This window comes from Bombina bombina, chromosome 9 (genome assembly GCF_027579735.1).
Source record: "Bombina bombina isolate aBomBom1 chromosome 9, aBomBom1.pri, whole genome shotgun sequence".
Classification (NCBI taxonomy): domain Eukaryota; kingdom Metazoa; phylum Chordata; class Amphibia; order Anura; family Bombinatoridae; genus Bombina; species Bombina bombina.
The window spans coordinates 266,486,064-266,498,750 of record NC_069507.1 but is presented as its reverse complement, the minus strand read 5'-3'; the positions used below and the strand labels follow the sequence as shown (position 1 = coordinate 266,498,750).

The 12,687-nt window shown below is 40.3% G+C and overlaps 1 protein-coding gene across 1 annotated transcript in view; it reads left to right on the top strand.

The window, feature by feature from the left end:
* LOC128640574 (alpha-2-macroglobulin-like) overlaps positions 1–12,687 on the top strand; it is a 222,341-nt gene that overhangs the window by 150,426 nt on the left and 59,228 nt on the right. The window contains exons 22-25 of the mRNA XM_053693045.1: positions 1,248–1,371; positions 7,720–7,838; positions 8,024–8,075; positions 8,227–8,310. Of these exons, the coding sequence (XP_053549020.1) occupies positions 1,248–1,371; positions 7,720–7,838; positions 8,024–8,075; positions 8,227–8,310 (379 nt within the window). The remainder of the gene's footprint in view (positions 1–1,247; positions 1,372–7,719; positions 7,839–8,023; positions 8,076–8,226; positions 8,311–12,687) is intronic.

Genomic DNA, 12,687 nt, shown 5'->3' with positions numbered 1-12,687 from the left:
CTGTGTATAACACACCTGGCTGCCTGCCTGTCTGCTCTGCACTGTGTATAACTCACCTGCCTGCCTGCTCTGCACTGTGTATAACACACCTGGCTGCTCTGCACTGTGTATAACACACCTGGCTGCTCTGCACTGTGTATAACACACCTGTCTGCTCTGCACTGTATATAACACACCTGTCTGCTCTGCACTGTGTATAACACACCTGTCTGCTCTGCACTGTGTATAACACACCTGGCTGCCTGTCTGCTCTGCACTGTGTATAACACACCTGGCTGCCTGTCTGCTCTGCACTGTGTATAACACACCCGGCTGCCTGTCTGCTCTGCACTGCGTATAACACACCTGGCTGCCTGCCTGCACTGCACTGTGTATAACACACCTGCCTGCTCTGCACTGTGTATAACACACCTGGCTGCCTGCCTGCACTGCACTGTGTATAACACACCTGGCTGCCTGCCTGCACTGCACTGTGTATAACACACCTGGCTGCCTGCCTGCACTGCACTGTGTATAACACACCTGTCTGCTCTGCACTGTGTATAACACACCTGCCTGCTCTGCACTGTGTATAACACACCTGGCTGCCTGCCTGCCTGCACTGCACTGTGTATAACACACCTGGCTGCTTGCCTGCACTGCACTGTGTATAACACACCTGGCTGCCTGTCTGCTCTGCACTGTGTATAACACACCCGGCTGCCTGTCTGCTCTGCACTGTGTATAACACACCTGGCTGCCTGCCTGCACTGCACTGTGTATAACACACCTGCCTGCTCTGCACTGTGTATAACACACCTGGCTGCCTGCCTGCACTGCACTGTGTATAACACACCTGGCTGCCTGCCTGCACTGCACTGTGTATAACACACCTGCCTGTTCTGCACTGTGTATAACACACCCGGCTGCCTGTCTGCTCTGCACTGTGTATAACACACCTGGCTGCCTGTCTGCTCTGCACTGTGTATAACACACCTGGCTGCCTGTCTGCTCTGCACTGTATATAACACACCTGGCTGCCTGCCTGCACTGCACTGTGTATAACACACCTGCCTGTCTGCTCTGCACTTTGTATAACACACCTGGCTGCCTGCCTGCTCTGCACTGTGTATAACACACCTGGCTGCCTGGCTGCACTGCACTGTGTATAACACACCTGTCTGCCTGTCTGCACTGCACTGTGTATAACACACCTGCCTGCCTGCTCTGCACTGTGTATAACAGTTTCTATATGTTTCCTTTCGCAGATCAGAGGGACATTAGCACAGTCAGATAAATTCACAGCGATCCTTCAGGAAGGTCAGCAGGACATGTGTGTGCGATCCAGACAACGAGGCGTGTTCATCTGGGAGCTCACCCCGGTCTCTCTGGGTAAGGCTGGCACTGCTGAGAACTCTCTCGTATGGTTTTGGTTGGGGGGATTGTGTAGTCTGGTTACTGATTAGAGAAGCATGCAAGGGGTTATTAATAGGAGATCATGCCTAGCTTCTATGGTAGGGGATGGCTCTATCATTATGTTTATTTGTGGTTGGAGGAGGTTGCAGTTATGGTTAACTACTGTGGGAGAATCAGTTTAGCAGCAGTTAGGGTTAATATTGTATCAAGTCACTGGCAGCAGTTAGGGTTAATTTTGTATCAGGTCACTGGCAGCAGTTAGGGTTAATTTTGTATCAAGTCACTGGCAGCAATTAGGGTTAATTTTGTATCAGGTCACTGGCAGCAGTTAGGGTTAATTTTGTATCAGGTCACTGGCAGCAGTTAGGGTTAATATTGTATCAAGTCACTGGCAGCAATTAGGGTTAATTTTGTATCAGGTCACTGGCAGCAGTTAGGGTTAATTTTGTATCAGGTCACTGGCAGCAATTAGGGTTAATTTTGTATCAGGTCAGTGGCAGCAGTTAGGGTTAATTTTGTATCCGGTCAGTGGCAGCAGTTAGGGTTAATATTGTTGATATATACAAAATGTCACCAGCACTATAAGTAAACTTGAATCTTTTATTGAAGACACATAAAAACAAGCGACATTTAGGGGACTAACTCCTTAGTCATGCTATCTAGGGTTAATATAGTATCAGATCACTGGCAGCAGTTAGGGTAAATATTGTATCAGGGCACTGGCAGCAGTTAGGGTTAATATTGTATCAGGTCAGTGGCAGCAGTTAGGGTTAATATTGTATCAGATCACTGGCAGCAGTTAGGGTTAATAGTGTATCAGATCACTGGCAGCAGTTAGGGTTAATAGTGCATCAGGTCACTGGCAGCAGTTAGTGTTAATATTGTATCAGATCACTGGCAGCAGTTAGGGTAAATAGTGTATCAGGGCACTGGCAGCAGTTAGGGTTAATAGTGTATCAGGTCACTGGCAGCAGTTAGGGTTAATATTGTATCAGGTCACTGGCAGCAGTAAGGATTAATTTTGTATCAGGTCACTGGCAGCAGTAAGGGTTAATTTTGTATCAGGTCAGTGGCATCAGTAAGGGTTAATTTTGTGTCAGGTCAGTGGCATCAGTTAGGGTTAATTTTGTATCAGGTCACTGGCAGCAGTTAGGGTTAATTTTGTATCAGGTCACTGGCAGCAGTTAGGGTTAATTTTGTATCAGGTCAGTGGCAGCAGTTAGGGTTAATATTGTATCAGATCACTGGCAGCAGTTAGGGTTAATAGTATATCAGGCCACTGGCAGCAGTTAGGGTTAATATTGTATCAGGTTAGTGGCAGCAGTGAGGGTTAATATTGTATCAAATCACTGGCAGCAGTAAGGGTTCATTTTGTGTCAGGTCAGTGGCATCAGTAAGGGTTAATTTTGTATCAGGTTAGTACGGCAGCAGTGAGGGTTAATATTGTATCAAGTCACTGGCAGCAGTGAGGGTTAATATTGTATCAAGTCACTGGCAGCAGTAAGGGTTAATTTTGTATCAGGTCAGTGGCAGCAGTTAGGGTTAATAGCTAAGGGGTACGGGAACAGGGCTCCCAATTCCTCCTGTATTTGTTTGTTAAATTTTGTCTGGTGTCTCATATTGTACTGTCCTTTTATCTTTGTTACCTATGAACAGCGCTGCGGAATCTGTTGGCGCTTTATAAATAAAGAATAATAATAATAATAATAATAAGGGGTACTAGTGTTTTTAAAGAGACTATGGTCAGGAACTTGATGGTGGTTTGACATAGGGGACACAAGTTAGCCGCATATAGCTCACATGACTAATGGCTTTTCAGCTGAAACGTTGTTTATATTTATGCTTCATCCTGCAGAATAAAAGATTCTATTGGAAATAGTAAAGTGGTTCTGCTGTTTGTGGCTGGAGATTTAGCAGTCACAGGTCTATTACATACAACTGTGTTTACCATCTATAGCTCACGGTCACTAAACCATAGCAGGTGCGCTATATAAAATCTTCTGTCAGCTACAGCGAAATGCTTGGGGTCTAGGTTGGAGTTGTCTCCTCCTTTTTCCAGGGCCTATGGAATACAACGGCCCATATGCTTCAAGGACAGGAAAATGCAGGTCTAGAAATAATCACCTAGATTACAAGTTTTGTGCTATAGAGGGTGTGAAACGAACGCAACAAAAGTTGTGTTATCTCCCCCTCCATAGCGCTGCCATTACAAGTTTTTGAAAAGCCGACTTGTGCGTGCGATATGGTGGCGATAAGCTCCATACCGCACAAAATCCAAGGGCTGAGAATACGTGCTCGTGCACTCTTTCCCCTTAGACATCAATGGGGAGAGCATGTTAGAAAAAAAACTAACACCTGAAGCGCGGAATAGCGATCGCTGTAACGCAACCCCATTGATGTCTATAGGGAAAAATAAGTTAAGTCTAAACCTAAAACCCTAACATAAACCCCACGTCTAAACACCCCTAATCTGCCGCTAACAACATCGCCGCCACCTAAAGTTTTTAACATCTAATCTGCCACTCCCAACATCGCCCACACCTAAATAAAGTTATTAACCCCTATTCTGCCACTCCACGACATCGCCGCCACTATAATAAAGTTATTAACCCCTATTCCCCCAGACCCCAACACCACCCACACTATAATAAAGATATTAACCCCTATTCCGCCGCTCCCCGACATCGCCGACACTAAATAAAGGTATTGACCCCTAAACCTCTGGCCTCCCACATCACCTCCACTAAATAAACCTATTAACCCTTAAACCGACAGCCCCCACATCGCAAAAAACTAAATTAAACTATTAACCCCTAAACCTTACAACCCCTTAACTTTATATTAAAATTACAATATCCCTATCTTAAAATAAATAAAAACTTACCTGTGAAATTAAAAATACCTAAGTTTAAACTATAAATTAAACTAACATTACTATTATACTAAAATTAAAATAACTACAAATTAAATGGACATTAAACCCAAAAAATGTATTTCATGATTCAGACAGAGAATACAATTTTAAACAACATTCCAATTTACGTCTAACTAATTTGCTTCATTCTTTAGAAATCCTTTGTTAAAGAAATAGCAATGCACACGGGTGAGCCAATCACATGAGGCATCTTTGTGCAGCCACCAATCAGAAGGCTGCTGAGCCTATCTAGATATGCTTTTCCGGAAATAATATCAAGAGAATGAAGCAAATTAGATAATAGAAGTCAATGGGAAAGTTGTTTAAAAGGGTATTCTCCATCTGAATCATGAAAGACAAAATTTGGGTTTAATGTCCCTTTAAACAAACTAAATTACACATTAAAAAACCTAACAATTACAAAAAATAAAAAATATTAAATTACAAAAAATGACAAATGGAATTATCCAAAATAAAAGCAATTACACCTAATCTACTAGCCCTACAATACACTACCAATAGCCCTTAAAAGGGCTTTTGTAGGGCATTGCCCTAAAGAAATCAGCTCTTTTTCCTGAAAAAATAATACAAAGACCCCCCAACAGTAAAACCCACCACCCAACCAACCCCCCAAAATAAAAAACCTAACTAACAAAAACCTAAGCTACCCATTGCCCTGAAAAGGGCATTTGTATGGGCATTGCCCTTAAAAGGGCATTCAACTCTTTTTCATTGCCCTGAAAAGGGAATTTAGCTCTTTTAAGATAGCCCAAACCCTAATCTAAAAAAAACTCACCCAAGAAAAGTTTAAAAAAACCTAACACTAACCCCCAACGATCCACTTACAGTTTCTGAAGTCCGGACATCCAGGCGGCAAGAAATCTTCATCCAGGCGGCGAGGTCTTCATCCATCCAGGCGGCATCTTCTATCTTCATCCAGACGGCATCTTCTATCTTCATTCAGGCGGCGTCTTCTATCTTCATCCAGGCGGCGTCTTCTATCTCATCCAGACGGCGTCTTCTATCTTCATTCAGACGGCGTCTTCTATCTTCATCCAGGAGGCGTCTTCTATCTTCATCCAGGCGGCGTCTTCTATCTTCATCCAGACGGCGTCTTCTATCTTCATTCAGGCGGCGTCTTCTATCTTCATCCAGGCGGCATCTTCTATCTTCATCCAGGCGGCGTCTTCTATCTGCATCCCGGCGGCACGGAGCGGGTCCATCCATCAAGACATCCGGCGCGGAGCGTCCTCTTCATACGGTTGCCGCCGTACACTGAATATTCAATGCAAGGGAGCCTTTTCAAAATAGCGTCCTTTGCATTCCTATTGGCTGATTTGATTTTTGAAATTCAAATCAGCCAATAGGATGAAAGCTACTGAAATTCTATTGGCTATTCAAATCAGCCAATAGAATTTCAGTAGCTCTCATCCTATTGGCTGATTAGAACAGCCAATAGGATTTCAGTAGCTCTCATCCTATTGGCTGATTTGAATTTCAAAAATCAAATCAGCCAATAGGAATGCAAGGGAAGCCATTTTGAAACGGCTCCCTTACTTTCAAGATTCAGTGTACGGTGGCGACCGTATGAAGAGGACGCTCCACGCCGGTTGTCTTGAAGGATGGATCTGCTTCGCGCCGCCAGGATGAAGATAGAAGATGCCGCCTGGATGAAGATAGAAGACGTCTGGATGTCCGTACTTCATAAATGGTTTTTGTTAGTTAGGTTTTTTATTTTGGAGGGTTGGTTAGGTAGTGGGTTTTACTGTTGGAAGGTCTTTGTATTTTTTTTTTAGGGAAAAGAGTTGATTTCTTTAGGGCAATGCCATACAAAAAGCCCTTTTAAGGGCTATTGGTAGTTTATTGTAGGCTAGGGATTTTTTATTTTGGGAAAGGCTTTTTTATTTTTGTAGGGCTATTAGATTAGGTGTAATTGTTTTTATTTTGGATAATTTTGTTTGTTATTTTTTGTAATTTAGTGTTTGTTATTTTTTTGTAATTTTGTGTTTTTTATTTTTTGTAATTGTAGATTTAATTTTTTTTAGTAGTGTTAGTTTTTTTTAATGTGTAATTTAGTTCATTTAATTTGTAGTTATTTTAACTTTAGTATAATAGTAATGTTAGTTTAATATATGGTTTAAACTTAGGTTTTTTTAATTTCCCAGGTAAGTTTTTATTTATGTTAAGATAGGGATATTGTAATTTTAATATAAAGTTAGGGGGTTGTTAGGTTTAGGGGTTAATAGTTTAATTTATTTTTTTGCGATGTGGGGAGCTGTCATTTTAGGGGTTAATAGGTTTATTTAGTGGCGGTGATGTGGGAGGCCAGAGGTTTAGGGGTTAATAACTTTATTTACTGGCGGCGATGTCGGGGAGCAGCGGAATAGAAGTTAATCACTTTATTATAGTGGTGGCGATGTTGGGGAGCGGCGGAATAGGGTTAATAATTTTTATTAGTGGCGGCGATGTCGGGAGCGGCAGATTAGTGGTTAATAACTTTATTAATGTGTTTGTGATGCGGTAAGGGCAGGGGAATAGGGGTTAATAGGTAGTTTATGGGTGTTAGTGTACTTTGTAACAGTTTAGTTATGAGTTTTGTGTACCAGTTTTGTTGCGCAAAACTCATAACAACTGGTCTCAGATTGCGGAACAGATTGTGTCGGTATAGGCTGCAACACAAGCATTTTAGCCTCACCGCACAACCTGTAATACCAGCGCTATTGAAATCCCAAGCAAAAACGTAATTTTTTGAGTGCGGGACTGACGTTGCATTACAGGCTAACATGCTTGGGGTACAGCTATACCGACAAGACTCGTAATGGCTGCCTTCCGGTTTTTACGCTGGAATGGCCATTTTTTCAGCGTTAAAACCGAAATGCAAAACTTGTAATCTAGGTGAATATTCTTTATGGGGCAGTTTAAGAATTGCTTAGAAATGTAAATGTGAGAATAAAGCAGGAGACTAAAAAGAGTTGTTTAGGACGTGTTGCAGCGATGCATGAATCCTTTTAAAAATCTATTTATTCAAATTGCATAAACTATACTGAAGAAAACTAATTTATATACAGTATGGAATTATTATTTTTTAATGTATGGGAGCCAAATGTTCTTTGTGTTCTGTAAACTTTTTTTATTTAATTGATTGTGGGGGTTTTTATGTTCTCCTTCCCTGTGACTTCAGTGTCATAGTCACTTGTGTGGTTTTTAAATTCCTTATCTCCTTTTTTTCATCACTCTCTATATAATTCTTGCCTTAGACCTTCTCTATCTTCTGTTCGTGCCTCTATACTTTTCTTCCTCATCAACTTTCTCCATCATTTGCCTACAACCCATCTTCTGTACTGCGCCACCTCCATTCTGTTATTCCTGCTTATTGCACTTGGTAACACGTTTATTATCATTGGGCTTAGGTGTGATGGAGGTCAATGTGACAGCTGAGACCACTCACATCGGAGCTTCGTGTACTGGAAGCCCTGACCAAACCCAGCCCCCTCGGAAGGACACAGTGATGCAGTCTGCGATTGTAGAGGTGACACACTTTATCCTGTGACTGACAGCTAAGATTAATTATTGTCAGTGTGTTTGTGAGTCAGTAGACAAAAGAGGGAATATGATGTCAGTGTACAAAGGGTTTATATCAGGAGCATTGACTGTATATAGAGTTGGGTTTGTTCTGTGATATCAACATTGTTGCTCTCTTTCTCTATCTATAAGGCTGAAGGTATAGAAAAGGAACTTACCCACAGTCGTCTTGTTTGTGTGAGAGGTAAGTACACTACGTCCCCTGAGGGGGTAGATGTGAGCTACCTGCCTGCATGTAGCAGGTCATTAGTGGGTGCCCCCTGGTAGTGTAAGTGTGTTGCCCTCTGTGAGTTAGATTGTTACTGAGCATTAATGATTTTGTTCTCTCTTATCAGACACCGAATCTGTGATCCCAATAAACATCACTCCCCCCAAAAACACAGTGCCAGGTTCACCAGTGGCCTCCATTACTGTGATGGGTGAGTAAGCTACGTGCATGCCCTTTACACGTCATTAATGATCAGGCTAAACACCTTAAAGGGACACTGAACCCAAATTTTTTCTTTTGTAATTCAGATAGAGCATGCAATTTTAAGCAACTTTCTAATTTACTCCTATTATCAATTTCTCTTCGTTCTCTTGCTATCATTATTTGAAAAAGAAGGCATCTAAGCTTTTTTTTGGTTTCAGTACTCTGGACAGCACTTTTTTATTGGTGGATGAATTTATCCACCAATCAGCAAGGACAACCCAGGTTGTTCACAAAAATGGGCCGGCATATAAACTTACATTCTTGCATTTCAAATAAAGATACCAAGAGAATGAAGAAAATTTGATAATAGGAGTAAATTAGAAAGTTGCTTAAAATTGCATGCTCTTTCTGAATCACAAAAGAACATTTTTGGGTACAGTGTCCCTTTAAACAATAACAAAGTCATTATATTAACCCCTTCCCGCCATTACGAAATTCCATGCCGTCCTAATTGCGCTGGGCTTTAGCGCCCCTAGAACGGCATGAAACGTTCTATCCATTTGGCTATTCTGAAGCCTTTGCAGTTTTCTAAATGGCATCGTAGGCTGGAGGGCGTGCCTGACTAGGCACTCTCCCGTGACCCAATCCTATCATTGAAATCACACAAACATGAACGAGCATGTGATTTAAATTTGTACTTATTTTTTTAATCAAAACTTTGTTCCGATGTAGACAAATAAGTCCAGATGGGAAGGGGTTAATAATACTCATAAAAATAACCATTATTGTTATTTAAAAGGACATGAAACCAAAACTCTTGCTTCCAAGACTCAGAACATATTTTAACAGAGATTTCAATTTACTTCTATTGTCAAATTTGCTTCATTTCCTTGGTATCCTTTTTTAAAGGAGCTAGCTGAGCACATTGGGTGAGTCAATGAGAAGAGGCATAAATGTGACGCCACCAATCACCACCTAGCATCTCAGTAGTACATTAATGCTTCTAAACCCTACCTAGGTAGTCTCTGTAGACTGAAAGCTCTCCGGAGCAGGGCCCTCTTCCTCTGTACTAGATTTGCTTAGTCTGTTTTTTTATCTAATCACAAATCCTTGACATTGTATACCCCTATCTCTGTACCCAGCGCTGTAGAATTGTGTGATGCTTACAAATAAATGCTAATAATAATGCTAATAGTAATAATAAAAATAATGATAAAATAATAATAATAGTAGTAGTAGAAGTAGTAATAATAAAATAATAATAATATTGATAATGATAATAATAAAAATAACAAAAAAACAATAATTATAATAATATTAATAATAAAATAACTAACGGCTAGATTACGAGTTTTGCGGTATGAGGGGTGCTCACTTCCCTACAGCGCTGGTATTACAGGTTTGCATAAACTCGGCGTTAACAGGCAAGAAGTGAGCGTAGAGCAAAATTATGCTCCATACCGCACTCCAATACCAGCGCTGCTTAAGTCAGCGGTGAGCTGGTTTTACGTGCTCATGCACGATTTCCCCATAGACATCAATGGGGAGAGCCGGCGGAAAAAAAGCCTAACACCTGCAATAAAGCAGCGTAAAGCTCCGTAACGCAGCCCCATTGATTCATATGGGGAAAGAAAATTTATGTTTACACCTAACACCCTAACATGAACCCCAAATCTAAACACCCCTAATCTTACACTTATTAACCCCTAATCTGCCGCCCCCGACATCACTGACACCAACATTATATTTATTAACCCCTAATCTGCCGTTTCAGACATCGCCGCCACTATAATAAACATATTAACCCCTAAACTGCCTCACTCCTGCATCGCAAACACTAGTTAAATATTATTAACCCCTAATCTGATGCCCCTAACATCGCCGACACCTACCTACATTTATTAACCCCTAATCTGCCGCCCCCAACGTCACCGCCACTATACTATATTTATTAACCCCTAAACCTAAGTCTAACCCTAACACCCCCTAACTTAAATATAATTAAAATAAATCTAAATAAAACCGACTATTAATAACTAAATAATTCCTATTTAAAACTAAATACGTACCTGTAAAATAAACCCTGAGCTAGCTACAATATAAATAATAGTTACATTGTATCTAGCTTAGGGTTTATTTTTATTTTACAGGCAAGTTTGTATTTATTTTAACTAGGTAGAATAGTTACTAAATAGTTATTAACTATTTAATAACTACCTAGCTAAAATAAATACAAATTTACCTGTAAAATAAAATCTATCCTCAGTTACACTAACACCTAACATTACACTAAAATTAAATAAATTACCTAAATTAAATACAATTACCTAAATTACAAAAAAAAACCACTAAATTGCACAAAATAAAAAAAAGAAATGATCAGATATTTAAACTAATTACACCTAATCTAATAGCCCTATCAAAATAAAAAGACCCCCCAAAATAAAAAAAAACCCTAGCCTAAACTAAACTACCAATAGCCCTTAAAAGGGCCTTTTGCAGGGCATTGCCCCAAAGAAATCAGCTCTTTTGCCTGTAAAACAAACCCCCAACAGTAAAACCCACCACCCACACAACCAAACCCCCAAATAAAATCCTATCTAAAAAACCTAAGCTCCCCATTGCCCTGAAAAGGGCATTTTTATGGGCATTGCCCTTTAAAGGGCATTTAGCTCTTTTTCAATTGCCCAAAAGCCCTAATCTAAAACCCACCCAATAAACCCTTAAAAAAACCTAACACTAACCCCCGAAGATCCACTTACAGTTTTGAAGACCCGACATCCATCCTCAACGAAGCGGCAGAAGTCCTCATCGAAGCCCGCAGAAGTCTTCATCCAAGCGTCCAAAGTCTTCATCCAAGCCCGCAGAAGTCTGACATCCAGACAGCATCTTCTATCTTCATCCATCCGGCTCGGAGCGGCTCCATCTTCAAGACATCCGGCGCGGAGCATCCTCTTCAATCGAAGTCTTCTTGCTGAATCATGGTTCCTTTAAATGACATCATCCAAGATGGCGTCCCTTTAATTCTGATTGGCTGTATAGAATTCTATCAGCCAATTGGAATTAAAGGTGAAAAAATAATTTTGGCTGATGCAATCAGCCAATAGGATTGAGCTTTAATCCTATTGGCTGATCTGATCAGCCAATAGGATTGAGCTTGCATTCTATTGGCTGTTCCAATCAGCCAATAGAATGCAAGCTCAATTCTATTGGCTGATTGGAGACTTCTGCGGGCTTGGATGAAGACTTCGGCCGCTTGGATGAAGACTTCTGTGGGCTTCGATGAGGACTTCTGCCGCTTTGTTGAGGATGGATGTCGGGTCTTCAAAACTGTAAGTGGATCTTCGGGGGTTAGTGTTAGGCTTTTTTAAGGGTTTATTGGGTGGGTTTTATTTTTAGATTAGGGGTTTGGGCACTTGAAAAAGAGCTAAATGTCCTTTTAAGGGCAATGCCCATACAAATGCCCTTTTCAGGGCAATGGGGAGCTTAGTTTTTTAAGTTAGGATTTTATTTGGGGGTTGGTTGTTTGGGTGGTGGGTTTTACTGTTGGGGGGTTGTTTGTATTTTTTTTTTATAGTTAAAAGAGCTGATTTCTTTGGGGCAATGCCCCGCAAAAGGCCCTTTTAAGGGCTATTGGTAGTTTAGTTTAGGCTAGGGTTTTTTTTTATTTTGGGGGGCCTTTTTTTATTTTGATAGGTCTATTAGATTAGGTGTAATTAGTTTAAATATTTGATCATTTCTTTTTTTATTTTGTGTAATTTAGTGGGGGTTTTTTTTTGTAATTTAGCTAATTGTATTTAATTGTAGTGTAAGGTCAGGTTTTATTGTAAGACAGGTTAGGTTTTATTTTACAGGTAAATTTGTATTTATTTTAGCTAGGTAGTTAGTAAATAGTTAATAACTATTTAGTAACTTTTCTACCTAGTTAAAATAAATACAAACTTGCCTGTAAAATAAAAATAAAACCTAAGCTAGATACAATGTAACTATTAGTTATATTGTAGCTAGCTTAGGGTTTATTTTACAGGTAAGTATTTAGTTTTAATTAGGAATTATTTAGTTATTAATAGTAGGTTTTATTTATATTTATTTTAATTATATTTAAGTTAGGGGGTGTTAGGGTTAGGTTTAGACTTAGGTTTAGGGGTTAATAAATTTAGTATAGTGGCGGCGACGTTGGGGGCGGCAGATTAGGGGTTAATAAATTAAGGTCGGAGGCGGCGATGTTAGGAGTGGCAGATTATTGGTAAATAATATTTAACTAGTGTTTGCGAGGCGGGAGTGGGGCAGTTTAGGGGTTAATATGTTTATTCTAGTAGTGGCGATGTCGGGAGCGGCAGATTAGGGGTTAATAATTTTATTTTAGTGTTTACAATGCGGGAGG